Source organism: Gilbertella persicaria, assembly GCF_025201335.1.
Source record: "Gilbertella persicaria strain CBS 190.32 chromosome Unknown B0P05scaffold_30, whole genome shotgun sequence".
Classification (NCBI taxonomy): Eukaryota; Fungi; Mucoromycota; class Mucoromycetes; order Mucorales; family Choanephoraceae; genus Gilbertella; species Gilbertella persicaria.
Genome location: NW_026251991.1, coordinates 1 through 12639, shown reverse-complemented (window position 1 = coordinate 12639; position 12639 = coordinate 1). Strand labels below are relative to the sequence as shown.

The 12639-nt window shown below is 38.1% G+C and overlaps 8 protein-coding genes across 8 annotated transcripts; 2 read left to right on the top strand and 6 right to left on the bottom strand.

Annotated features, from left to right (window-relative positions):
* Positions 1-5: 5 nt before the first annotated feature.
* Positions 6-857, bottom strand: B0P05DRAFT_573069 (uncharacterized protein; the record flags this gene model as incomplete). Its single annotated transcript, XM_051581481.1, has 2 exons — positions 6-758; positions 804-857. 2 exons carry the CDS (start codon positions 855-857, stop codon positions 6-8), a joined length of 807 nt encoding a protein of 268 aa, XP_051432995.1.
* Positions 858-1123: 266 nt separating this feature from the next.
* B0P05DRAFT_580282 (GAF domain-like protein) lies at positions 1124-1818 on the bottom strand (the record flags this gene model as incomplete). Its single annotated transcript, XM_051582006.1, has 4 exons — positions 1124-1240; positions 1311-1469; positions 1517-1666; positions 1714-1818. 4 exons carry the CDS (start codon positions 1816-1818, stop codon positions 1124-1126), a joined length of 531 nt encoding a protein of 176 aa, XP_051432994.1.
* A 586-nt stretch (positions 1819-2404) lies between these two features.
* B0P05DRAFT_473818 (uncharacterized protein) lies at positions 2405-3439 on the bottom strand (the record flags this gene model as incomplete). Its single annotated transcript, XM_051574754.1, has 2 exons — positions 2405-2628; positions 2887-3439. 2 exons carry the CDS (start codon positions 3437-3439, stop codon positions 2405-2407), a joined length of 777 nt encoding a protein of 258 aa, XP_051432993.1.
* A 505-nt stretch (positions 3440-3944) lies between these two features.
* B0P05DRAFT_548988 (30S ribosomal protein S21e) lies at positions 3945-4434 on the bottom strand. The gene is made up of 3 exons (XM_051579081.1): positions 4325-4434; positions 4097-4275; positions 3945-4047 (listed from the first exon to the last, which is right to left on the bottom strand). Exons 1-3 carry the CDS (start codon positions 4372-4374, stop codon positions 4016-4018), a joined length of 261 nt encoding a protein of 86 aa, XP_051432992.1. The 5' UTR covers positions 4375-4434; the 3' UTR covers positions 3945-4015.
* Positions 4435-7017: 2583 nt separating this feature from the next.
* On the top strand, positions 7018-7978 carry B0P05DRAFT_573066 (F-actin-capping protein subunit beta; the record flags this gene model as incomplete). Its single annotated transcript, XM_051581480.1, has 4 exons — positions 7018-7020; positions 7071-7282; positions 7326-7519; positions 7569-7978. 4 exons carry the CDS (start codon positions 7018-7020, stop codon positions 7976-7978), a joined length of 819 nt encoding a protein of 272 aa, XP_051432991.1.
* B0P05DRAFT_174779 (legume-like lectin family-domain-containing protein) lies at positions 7942-9402 on the top strand. Its single transcript, XM_051573144.1, has 6 exons — positions 7942-8211; positions 8261-8379; positions 8430-8514; positions 8561-8667; positions 8718-8816; positions 8865-9402. The coding sequence occupies exons 1-6, from the start codon at positions 8103-8105 to the stop codon at positions 9255-9257; spliced, it is 912 nt and encodes a 303-aa protein (XP_051432990.1). The 5' UTR covers positions 7942-8102; the 3' UTR covers positions 9258-9402.
* On the bottom strand, positions 9327-10302 carry B0P05DRAFT_473685 (protein-tyrosine phosphatase-like protein; the record flags this gene model as incomplete). The annotated part of the gene is made up of 3 exons (XM_051574746.1): positions 9327-9706; positions 9754-9959; positions 10007-10302. The coding sequence occupies 3 exons, from the start codon at positions 10300-10302 to the stop codon at positions 9327-9329; spliced, it is 882 nt and encodes a 293-aa protein (XP_051432989.1).
* A 148-nt stretch (positions 10303-10450) lies between these two features.
* Positions 10451-12256, bottom strand: B0P05DRAFT_548975 (uncharacterized protein; the record flags this gene model as incomplete). The annotated part of the gene is made up of 4 exons (XM_051579080.1): positions 10451-10704; positions 10759-11571; positions 11614-11926; positions 11971-12256. The coding sequence occupies 4 exons, from the start codon at positions 12254-12256 to the stop codon at positions 10536-10538; spliced, it is 1581 nt and encodes a 526-aa protein (XP_051432988.1). The 3' UTR covers positions 10451-10535.
* Positions 12257-12639: the final 383 nt, after the last annotated feature.

The following is a 12639-nucleotide window of genomic DNA, read 5'->3' as shown; positions in this document are numbered from 1 at the left end:
TTTATTTAAAAAAAGAAATGTGTATGTATTTTACTGCTCTCATGAACTTCCATTTCAAACAACTTGAATGCGTTCAATTCTTCCTTGATCTGTTGTGCTAATATAGGCGTCAATCTTGTACAGACAGCATCTGGATCTGATTCTCGATCATATTCTAGTTTAGAATAAGTCTCCGTCGTAGTGACCGATTTAGCAAACTGAACGGCCCTTTTGTCACCTTGAGTTTTGTTGTTGATAGAACGTAAAGGAAAGCTCAAATGATGAGAAGAAAAAGATTTAGGTATATCCGCACATTTCTTTTTGAGTCGACAGGTGATAGACGAAAGCGAAGATGAACGAGGCATAAAGGGATGCTCTTTGGACTTGAGTTTGGACTTAATTTTATCGGCCAGCGATAAAGATATCTGACATGATTTGGGATTGCTAGGTGCAATATTGTTCATGTTACTGCTATGCATAGCGATGCCTCTAAGTCGTTGAAAAGCACTTTTAAAACGAGATCGTGTTGTTGCTGTTGTTGCTTCTGAAGCGTCTAGATTAAAGTTCAACTGTGGAGAATACGGTTGAATAAGATAAGAAATGTTGCCCTTGTAAGGTTCATTGTATTCCTCGTCTTCTGTGTCTTCCTCCTCTTCCTCTTCCTCTTTTTTGTCTGATTCATAAAGGGAGGGGATAGATTCGACAAGCGAGTCTTCTTTTGTGATAGAGAGCGTATTCGTATAATGACATGCTTTATCATGATGGATATATATATAAGCCTACAATATGGGTAAGTCTAATATTCTTGTAGAACCTAGCCTTACTTGTTTCTCTTTTTGTAAAGAATGATTCAATGTCACTTCAGATAAAGATGCCATCTTGACCTTTACAGAATAAAATAAAAAGGGCAATTTATACTTTATTCAACAACAATGAAAGAAAGTGAATAAACAAGAAGAAAAAAGAGAGGGAAGATATCGGTCCAAACAATAATAGATAGTTATCAAGGAGCAAAATAAAAAAAAAGGTGTATATTTAGTACAGTTGATATTTGAATACAATTTATTCAGTTCATGTATTAGAAAAAGAAAGGAGGACCATTATCTTTAGAAAAAAGGAGGGGAGCTTACTCTTTATCCAACAATCAAGGCCACTCACAACTTTGAACAATAGCAGCAGCAATGGCTTCTAATCCCTCTTTGTCTTCTTCAGTAAAACCTTCTACTTTTTCACAATCAATATCAAGGACACCAAGAACACACTGTAAAGATTAAAAAAAAAGTAAGCTTCTCCTTGCTTTCTTTTTAAAGTTGATAGATTAAAAATCTTACATTGTCTTTGATCATGGGAATCACAACTTCAGAATTAGAAGCTGAATCACAGGCAATATGACCAGGAAATTCGTGCACATCACGTACAAGCTGAGATTCTTTTGTGCTGGCAGCAGTGCCACAGACACCTTTACCGAATGGAATCAATGTACAAGCAACCTAGTCTATACTCAATGACCTTTGTTTATTTTGTCTGTCCTTCTTACCTTGCCTTGAAAAGGACCGAGAATTAATTGCTTGTCATTCTTAGGATCAGTGATATAGAAGCCACACCAGTTGATAGGCTTCTTTTGAAAGTGCTCCAACGAGATCAAGCCATGGTAAATGACAGTCGAAGCATTTGAAAGGTTAGTGACCTTAGTTGCGGTGAGTGAAGGCGCTCTATGGATATGGTTGTTCTTACCCAAAAAGACTGGTCCTCACAAATACACTTGACTTGTTCTAACAAGTCAGCATAAAACTCTTTTCTACTCATGGTGGGATTCGTGTTGGTGACAATGTCCTTCATAATGTCAACAGAGAAAAAAAAAATTGAGAAAAAAAAGAGAGAGAGAGAGAGAGAGAGAGAGAGACGGAGCTACAATGTTTATTATAACTAAGCATTCTGTAAAGGTGTTGTACTATTTGATGTGACAACAGTGACACTATCTGTACACGAACTATCTTCCAAGAGTTGTTTGATAGGCTGTCGAGGTCGAATTTTAGCATGCATGGAAGCGCTTCTTTGCGGAAGAGAAGGTAGTGTTGATAGACTGATTTCATTATGTACTGCTGTTGCTTCTGCCATAAGATAATGAAAGTTATTTATTTCTTGATTTGCAGTCATTGACTTGTTTTCTCGGGAAGACAGTGTTCTTCTCAATGTCTGTAATCGAATTGTAGCTGTTGGATTAAGATCATACTGGACGCCTGTAGAGAAATACCGAACAGAAGAAGTAGCGCATGTTTCCTCTTCGGGTACTTGAGCAAGATCGTTTATATATAATAATTCTTGTATCTCTGCTGCTGTCAAATTAACAACACATAAGAGCGGAAACAGACCTCGTAGACCAGAGCCTAGGTTATCACCTATTGTATGTGTAAGTATTATTTTTTTATTTCAACATGACTTTACCTAAACCCCAACCATCGTCAAAATAACAATACATACGGATAATATCGTTTTGTATTAATTCAAGTTCATCTGGCTTTTGTGGTGCTTCTCTTGAATGGTTCACTCGGACAAACTGCTGTCCTAAAGAGTCTACTTTAAAGACATGTTCCTTAACCCCTTCTACTTCATAGTCAATAGGAATATCTGGTGAAATTTCTGTATAATCTTCATCTTCTATAGGATATACATGTCTTGTGTTTTCTATCCATGTTTCTTCTGCTAACAATACTTGTTCTGTAGGTAATGAGGGTATCATTGTTGTTGTTGTTCTTCTTCTTATAGGTGTTAATTCTAATGAGGGTTCAGGTTCTAAATATTCTTTGGATACTTTAAATGCCTCCTTTGGATGAGTGGATCGTCTCTTTGTCTTTTGTCGTTTTCGAATGACACAGAAGAGGATAAAGGCGCCTAATATCAACCCACCTACACTGCCAAGGACAATGGCTATCACAGGAACAGTCGAGTCTGATTTGATACAGTGCTGCTCTTGACAGCAAGGAAGCATAGGATCCTGTGTGTTACAGTAATAACATAAAGCATCCTTATTATCACCAAAACCTAGATGACTGTCAATAGACAACACACATATATATAGGTAATAGGGAAGCCTACCACATAAATCAGGCTCAAAGTCAGATCCTGAGATACACCCACTTGGGCTAAGGCGACTCATATTGTCATTCGACCCACAGTGTTCTTCTAATTGCTCGTAATTTTTACTGAATATCTCCTGACTGCAGTCGTCTTCTAAAAGGGCTGAATTGACAATAGACTGTACAGAATCACTGAATAATTCACAAGTTGAACGACATAATGGGAGCATGGTTCTATTTTGTTGAGGAGAATGGCATATCTGTTGAGCATGAAACACAATGGTCGCACAGGTTACTGTGATAGCATAACGAGCTCTGTGTTCTATACTGGATTGACAGCCAAATTCGATATGCCAAAAGGCAGGTGAATCAATATAGCTCATCAATTGTTGATCAAAACTGGCTATAGAGGATACATTCGTAAGCCATGGAAATGCAACTAAATCAGGGTCTTGTATACTAATATAGGCTGAATGATACATTCGACAGACATGTGATTCACTGAGTGAAAGGCATTGTTGTTCACCCAAGACAAGTGTATGAAAAAAGAGAAGCAATAGACTTTGCTTCAAGTAATGCCTCATTCGAAAAGTAAAAGCAATAAAAAAGAAAAAGAAAAGAAAAAGAAGAGAAAAGACACTCTCTTTCTATAACATGCTTAGCAGGGAAGAAGGAGAAAGAGAGAGAATATGAAAACTCGTTTGGTTTTCATTTCTTCTTACAAAGAAAATCCCTACTAAGCCTCTTTTGAAGGAGGATTTCATTGTGAAAAACCCCTCCCTCTTCCTCCCTTCCCCTCAGTTGACTTTTGAAATAAGAAAAAGTAAACAGCTCGATTTTTATTATCTCTGTCCCTCTTACAACTCACGAATAGACAACAGCAATAGATAATTGTACCTTGCATTTTTATTAAATCAATAAAAACTACACACAACGACAAGAGACATGCTCTTATGAATTTATTGTTGGTAAGAGAAGACGTTCTTCAAGTCTATAAAGGTGGTCAATAAGATACATACAATACTTTTTGAAATACTTACAGCCATCTTCTTGGGAGAGACGGTTAAGGGCATCGTCAGATTCAGCTTCCTTACGGAGGAAACCACAGAAAGCATAGGTGGAGAAGGTGTTTTGGGCACGACCTTCAGCATCAACATCAGCAATGTTGATTTGGACAGAGGCGTGGTCCTTGGCAGTGATAAGACGGTTGGTGGCAGAGCTAAAGAACAAGTAAATATCGTATTGTTTTTGTCGAGAGCAATATTTACCACTTGCGAGGAATGTAAAGATCGATGACTTGGCCTTCAGAGTTCTCCATTGTGTATTTGTGTAAAAGGAAAGAGGAAGAAACCAGAGCTTGTTTGCAGCAAATTTTTTTTTATTGATACTAAGCCACAAAAAAATATTGTGGGCAGTCTCAACTGTCTTTTAAAACACAAATAGGCCAATCACACACCATGGTTGGTTGAATAAATTTTTCCTAAAGGTTGCTCTTAGAAGACAGCCTTTAGTCATAAAGAGCAGTGCATCTTCAAGCTAAAGTCATAGAATAACAATATAGATGTAAGGCAACTATTGCTTTAATTTTTCGATTGTCTTTTGTTTCATTTAACTGTTTGTGAATATATGAAATCAAACGAAGATTAGTGCGTCTTATAGCCTTATTGGTTGGTCTTTTAGACACCACTTGACTCAATAAACCCAATTGCTATCGTCTGCAACTATCGAAATTCTCTTTCTATAGTACAATGGATCAAAAATGTGTGCCATTGGTCTGATAGCGAATTGTCTTACGACCTCGGTCTGAGATCTAAATTTCAATGACTTGGCTTCGCCTTTTGATTTCAAGGAAGATACCATATTTGATCAATACTCGCTGAGGAACTGAATCTGGCTGAAAGGTGACAAACTTTTTTTAATAAGTGAAGGAATTGAAAGCTTATACTTCACTAATTCAGCTCAACTGTAAGAGACTTGAGTGTCATCCTTGTACTAACAAAGCCTTTGATTTGTGGTGGTAGATAAGGACCATGGTTTAACTATTGTTACTTTTTCTTGTGCTGTCTCATCAGTTGATAGTGATGCCTGTAGTTTTATAAGTTTCTTTTTGGCTAAAAAGCAATTTAGCAAACTTTTATTTGATAGTATACGCTTTCACATCAATAATGCAGCACGAAAACGAGATTTTAAAGCAATAGAATATTAAAAACAGAGGGACTTATTCAGCATTTACATTCAATTCAACTTCACCATCTGTTTCTTCAGGAAGAAGCAGGCCGTAACCACTAGCTTTTATGAGCTTCATTATTTCTCTTTCAACATATGAACAGAGGCTGTCTCTCTTGTTAGGTTCGCCTATGAGTACATAGCTGATCCAGCCATTATCTGAGATGAGTCGGCCAGGAAGAAAACCAGTTTGATATGGATTTAGCCATTAGCTTAGTGAAAATCTTTGCATCCACGTTTATCAGTGATAAAGGTCGCCAATTCTTCATTAAAGTAGGATCTCCTTATTTGAATAGCAATATCAGTCCTGTATGTTGCCAAGAGGATGGAAAAGATCGATGAACGGCATCCTGTATGATAGCCAATAGAAGATATTTGTACACTTTGAATGGTAGACCATTTAATCCTGGGTTTTTAGACATAGGACTGTGTCTGATAATAGTCACCAGCTCGCCTATCGTTGGTGGCTCCATGAGTAACTCTTGGTCAATGGCAGAAAGAGTACTGTCGCTGGGAGTAGATTGAACCAGTGAGTAACTGCATTGTAGTCTATTGGGTTCAGCGTATACAAGAAGGAATAGAAGTGATGAGCCTCTTGTAGTGTATCCTCGATGTCGTCAACTATTGCACCACTATCGGATTTTTGTAGACATGTAATTGCTTGCTTTGTTTGGCGAAACTTGAAAACTCGAAAGAAGCCCTTACTGCTTCGTTTTCCTTATGTATGCCCCGGGGTGAATGTTTGCAGACAATATTAGACAGCTTCCGTATAGTGTTTGTTGAGTAGTAGAGTTGTATTGAAGCGACAAGGTCCTGGGCCAATGGATGATTTGGACGTCAATAGATTGACAGCCAAAAGACTATGGCCAGTCCAAGCATAAGGGAGGTAGTGAAGTTGCGAATGAGTGATTTTTAGATAAATTAAGCTTTTCATCAAAGAAGCCTTCGCATGCGACCTTTTTGATCTGGTAAACTGTGCCATAATGCCTAAGCGCTTCTTGTAGCCCTGTCAACAATTCCTTACGTGTAGGGATATGAAGCAGAATGAGAGCGACATGCACAAAGCTCTTGGCCGTACTTTCCCTGGTAGGAGTGCCCAAAAACGTACGTTCTCTAATGGTGATCCCAGTCATTGTAGACTTCGAACAACACACCCTGTTTGTTTAGATGAAATCCTTCAAAACAAAGCCTGCAGCAAGTGATTGACTAGCAATACTAGCTGCTTTGCGATTCAACATCTCGGATTTGAAACTATGCGGTTTGATGATGACTTCAGATATGTACTTGATCGCGTTGTTTTGGGAGCTGATCCTCGGTATATGAGGAATGAGCAGTCTGTTACCGATCTCGGCTACTTTAATCCAAAGTATTTCACCAAAGGCTTTTATAATCGGATAAGACAAAGAAGATGTGTTTATTATTATTAGTTATGAATATGCGAATGAAATGTGACTGGAGATAGACATCTTGCATGTTGCAAAACAGTCCTACTTCCTTATTTACACTTTTGTATCTGACTCAAAATATAAGGTAAGCCAAACCAAGTTCATTTTGCAAATCAAACTCTGTCTGATGTTCTTCTTTTGTCTTTCTGCCTTTTCTTTTTGTAAGTAACAAGGGAGCCAGTGTATATACAGAAAAAAGAAATCTAGTACTACTTTGTTAATAGCAAGTTGGCTGAAATTCAATAATTAAACACAGGATTTCTTCTTTTTTTCTTTTTCTATTCAACAAGATGGTAAGCAAACAAAACAAAAAGACACGTCTTGTTCATCTTGTCTTTTATAGAGTGACCAGTTTGATTGTGCTTTAGATTTGATGCGTCGTTTGCCACCTCAAAATGTAGAGGAAAACTTGGCTAAACTATTTGAGTTGGTACACCCAGACTTGGCAGATGAACTCTTGTCTGCTATTGACCAACCTCTTAAAGTAAAGCGTTGCTCAAAGACAGGTCGGGACTATCTTGTATGTGACTATAATCGAGACGGCGACTCTTATAGGTAATAAAGTGTATCCAAACATCTATGTATTTACGTAACATAGATCCCCTTGGAGTAACGAATATGAGCCTGAGTTACCTGATGGTGCTATTCCTTCCCCTACGCTTCGTAAACTTGAAATAGCAGCCAATGAAGCATTTGATACCTATCGCGAAATGTATTATGAAGGCGGTGTTTCATCTGTTTATGCATTTGAAATTGATGATAAATTTGCTGTGGTTGTGTTAATTAAAAAAGGTAAAATTACAGCTTTATTTTCTGTGTTGACTGACAATGCATACCAAAGTGAGCGATGGTGCTAGACGTATGAAGGGAGCATGGGATTCTATCCATGTCTTCGAAGTGCAAGAGCGTGGTCGTAATGCACAATATAAGCTTACTTCTACTGTCATGCTCTACATGATTACAAATAACCAAGGCCTTGGTAACTTGAATTTGAGTGGTAGTATGACAAGACAGATTGAACAAGATTTCCCTGTGGATGACCCTGCTGCTCATATCACCAACATTGGTCGTATGGTTGAAGACATGGAACTAAAGATGCGTAATTCATTACAAGAAGTCTACTTTGGTAAAACAAAGGATATTGTCAATGATCTTCGAAGCCTTGGTTCATTGGAAGAAACCAAGAAACAAGCAAAGATTCAACAGGAACTTGTGGATCGTTTAATGGACAGACCGAGAAATGGCATTTAAAGTAAACCCCGTAGCAATCTCTGGTTGGGTGTGCAACTCATAAATTATTTAAACTCCATTTATAAATCAGAAAACGCGCCTTTTCTCCTTTTTTTCTTCTTTTCTTCTTGTTTATTCTCTAAAGATGCGCTCTGTTTTCCTAGTGCTGTCCAGTGTGCTTGCAGCATGTACAGCCGTACTTGCTCAAGGAACTGCTTCTATGCGAACACACTCTATTTCCATGCCTTACATTGGTATATATATCAGCTTCATTTTATCTTTCTTTGCATTAATATGTATTAGATGATGAACTCCAGAATAGATGGTTTGATTTTGGTGGTAATACAATCATTAATACCAATCACCAAATTCGTTTAACTTCAACAAAGCAATCTCAACTTGGTTATTTGTGGTCTCGCTTGGTAGGCATAACACCATAGACTGTAAACATGTATCTGATGCTTTTTGATAGCCTTTGATTGGTGATCATTTCCAAATTGAATTCGAGTACAAAGTAGATGGTAGTTCTGGACACCTTTATGGTGACGGTTTTGCTAGTAAGTACAAACGATTTTTGTCGCATTCTCTAATGTTCTGCACTAGTGTGGCTCACCAAACAAAGAATGACAGAAGGTCCTGTTTTCGGTGCTGCTGATCATTTCCAAGGTCTCGGTATCTTTTTTGACACTTATGATAATGAAAGAGCTCATGTAAGCTCGGTACCATGTGATATAGAGATCTGTACTTATCTTCTTTATAGCGCCATACTTTCCCCTATGTCATGGCTATGCTCGGTGATGGTATGAAGTCTTACAACAATGACAAAGATGGTAGTGATACTGAACTTGCTGGTTGTGAGGTAAATATGAACAAGACTATCCTTCATGACAACTCATAATAAACATAGGCTGATTTCAGAGGCAAAGGATTCCCTACCCGTGCTCGTTTCACTTATCACAAGAACAACTTTATTACATTGGAATTAATGTGGCGTCAAGATGATCAATGGGACTTGTGCTTCAAGAAGCACGGTGTTGCTCTTCCTGAACAAATTTACCTCGGTTTCAGTGCTCACACTGGTGAAGTAACAGACAACCATGACATTATTTCAGTGACCACCAAGTCAATTCCTCCTGCTGTCTTGGAAAGTGCTCCCCAACCTCCTCGTCCTGCCAAATCATCTAGTTCTGGTGGTATCCTTTCTGTCATGTTCAAGATGTTCTTGGCTGCTGGTCTCGTAGGTGTCCTTTTCGTTGGTTACCGTTTCTATGACCAAAAGAATAGAATGAAGCGATTCTAAATCAGATAATTCTAACCAATCATATCCAACACAGTGTATAAATATATTTTTTTCTCTTTATTATTGAGATTATCGTGGCACATAGAGTTCAGCAGGTGCAGAAGCAGTATGTGTAGGGACTGGAGGATAGTAGTGTTGTTGTTGCAATAGGGTTGGGTTCATAAGTATAAGGTGTTCTAGTTTTGCTATAAAAGGTAATGAAGGAGATCCTGATGCTGCTTCATACTGTAATTCATGAATTGATACTGGCTGTGTAGTTGGTGTATAGGATCTGCCTAACCTTTGGTTTAATGCCATGGCATATCGAATTAAGTATTCTGCTTGTGCATAAGTTTCAATCGCTTTCGCACTTCGTCTCTCTCGAAGTAGGCTCACTGTTCTTTCCACTGATTTACACAATAAGTTTTCTAATAACCAACATCCTGCAAACAGGCCTGCCCTTCCTACACCTGGATAAGCCAGTTAATATTAAAATCACAAACATTCTTGTCCATACCTCCTCTGCAATGCGCCAAGACATGATGTCCCTGACTGATTTCTACATTGACTTTTTTCACCACATTATGGACTTCAGATAAGGTTTTTGGACAGCCACCTTCAAGCATAGGCAATCTAAGTATCTTGAAATCATGGGTTTTGGCTGTTCGTTCATAGTCTGGCCATGGAGCACCTAATAATTCCAATTCCTTGTCGTCTAGGCAACTACAGATAGCAATAAATACACATAAATACAACACATTTATTTTTACCAGACAACCATGGTGATACCAAAGCTTTTCATTCGTTTAAAATCAAGATCCAAATCTCGATTGATCGCTGCTCTACCTCGAATAGGTCCGGTCAGCCTCACTTTCTTGCCTGGACAAGAACTTAGGCAAAGATTGCCTCTTAATTTCTGACCTTGTACTTGTTGTTGTATACATTTGATATAATCTTCTCTGACAATAGGATCCAGGAAATCAAGCAAATCAAGATCGTTCGGAAAATTAGATACTGACAAAAACCCAAGTACGTCTGAAGGAATAATCCAGCTTATACTAAGCATTGTTACCATCAACAGCATATGTATTCATTAGCTTACTTGATAGGGTGAGTGATAGACGTCTTGGGTTCTTTGGCTGGCAAACAAATAGGTATATATTGCTTTGTAGGCTCTTTGGTATAGACAGTAGGTTGTTGTGACATGTTTAAAGAAGAGAAAAGTAAAAAGGAACAGTTCATTGTCTTTTTTTATAACAATCATGAAAAAACAATAGTCACAATAAGATTCATGCAAGTTTATTGGTTCGATTGCAATGACGAATGATGTTCTTTAAGGGCATAAGCAGCTTCATTTGCTTTTTCTACTAACTGTTTTGGATTATTGACTAGAAAAATAAGCTCTGCTTTGTCTGAATCGAGCAACTTGCCAGTCAATTTACCTGCTTCTCGAGGAAATATCTCTGATCTAATCAAAAAAGGGGAGGGAATGAGAAATGAGGCTGAAAAGAGAGTCATTTACATATTGGCATAAATACGTTCGCCCAACATTTGACGCTGTGTTTCAGGTGTGAATGATTCTAAAGTAGCCAATGTCATCTGGTTTGATTTGATAGGCTCAGCCTTGGGTGTCATTTGTGCTTCAAGTAAAGTACGTCTGTCTTCTTTACGCTGTGCTAAAGCAACATAGATTTCCTTGTTCAATAGCTTGTGTCCATTCATCTTGATCACTGCTTCAGTGGCTTCCTCTGGCAAAGTAAAGCAGACAAACCCAAATCCTTTAGAGAGACCGGTTCTTTCGTCCCGCATTACTTTGGCACTCGTGATTTGTCCAAATACAGAAAACTCTTTGCGCAACAGATCGTCATCTACTTGATCCGATAAATTCTTGACGTATAAATTAATGCCTTGGTATTTAGTGGACTTTTCTATACGAGGTTGGTACTCATAATGGCGTCTTAATTCGTCTTCTCGTTCTGCTTTCTTTTGTGCTCGAGACACAAATAGTTTTTTGCCGTGAAATTCTTGATCGTGCAATTGATTGACAGCTTGTTCAGCATACTCGGGCTGTTCGAAATTGACAAACCCAAATCCTTTGGAATGCTGTTGATCATCACGCTGAATTAAAAGAGAAGAAACTCGGCCAAAGGGTGCAAATAAGTCACGTAATTCATCTTCTGTGACATCCAATGCAATGTTCTTTACATAAATATTCGTGAACCGCTGTTGCTGTTGTTGTTGTTGTTGTTGCTGCTGCTGTTGTTGTTGTTGTTGTTGCTTGGATGGATCCTCGGCTGATTCTCTTTCTGATTTAGGTATTTGGTGGCTTGCTTGTCTAAAGTTACTTAACAATAGGATGTACAATACAAAAGCTTACATTTCTCTGCCAAACAAAATAGCACCATGCACAGTCTGAATGGCTCTTTCAGCTGCATTGACTGTGTCATAATTTACATAGCCATAGGCTCGAGTAGCATTTGGATTTTTGATCATTCGACAAGAGATCACATTACCCCATTGAGAGAAAGTATCATAGAGTGCTTTGTCGTCAACAGAGGGTGGTAGATTCTTGACAATGATATTACCACAACCCACAGTTGCTCTCTTGGTTGGATCACGCTCAGGAGCCATGAGACGACAAGGCTTACCCAAAATCAAAGAATAATTCATTGTTTTCAGTGTATGGATGCCTTTTAAAGAAAAAATTAAAAAAAATAGAGAGAGTTCAACTTACAGTCTTCTGAACGATAGAAATTGATATAAGCATAACCCAAACTTTGTTGAGAGACACGATCACGACATACATGGACACTCTTAGCGTTTTTGAAGTGTTGCTTTAATACAGCGTCATCAGCCTCAGGAGCAAGTTCACCCACATAAAGTGTGGATTCAACGCGATCGGTAGAGAAACGTTGAGATGATTCTTTTAGAGACTGTGTGGCTGCTCGAGACTGTATTTCAGCAATCCGTTTTTGTTGTTCAACAGATAAACCGCCAGTACCTAGAGACTCTGTAGTCATACTCAGAAAAGAAAAAGAGGAAAGTACAAGAATACCATCATGAAATTCCGACGACTTTTGTGTACAATTGCAACTCCTTCGAGAAGTCATCTAGAGCTATTTCTTTTCTTGATCCATGTATTATTCTACAAGTGAGAAAGTTGAACACAATTGATTCTTTGCTATGAATTTCATTATCTAAATTGCTCTACTCAAAAAGCAAGCTTAAAAAATTCTCAGTATGAACCTCCCCTCTCTTTCTCTCTCTGTTCAATTACATGACCTTCTAAATTTGGTTTCTTTATACTTTTTAAGTCTATTGTAGCTACAAATAGTCTTATATCAAGCTCCAAGTCATGTCTGGACACTTTATTGTGATGAAAAGGATTGTATGGACTGCTATG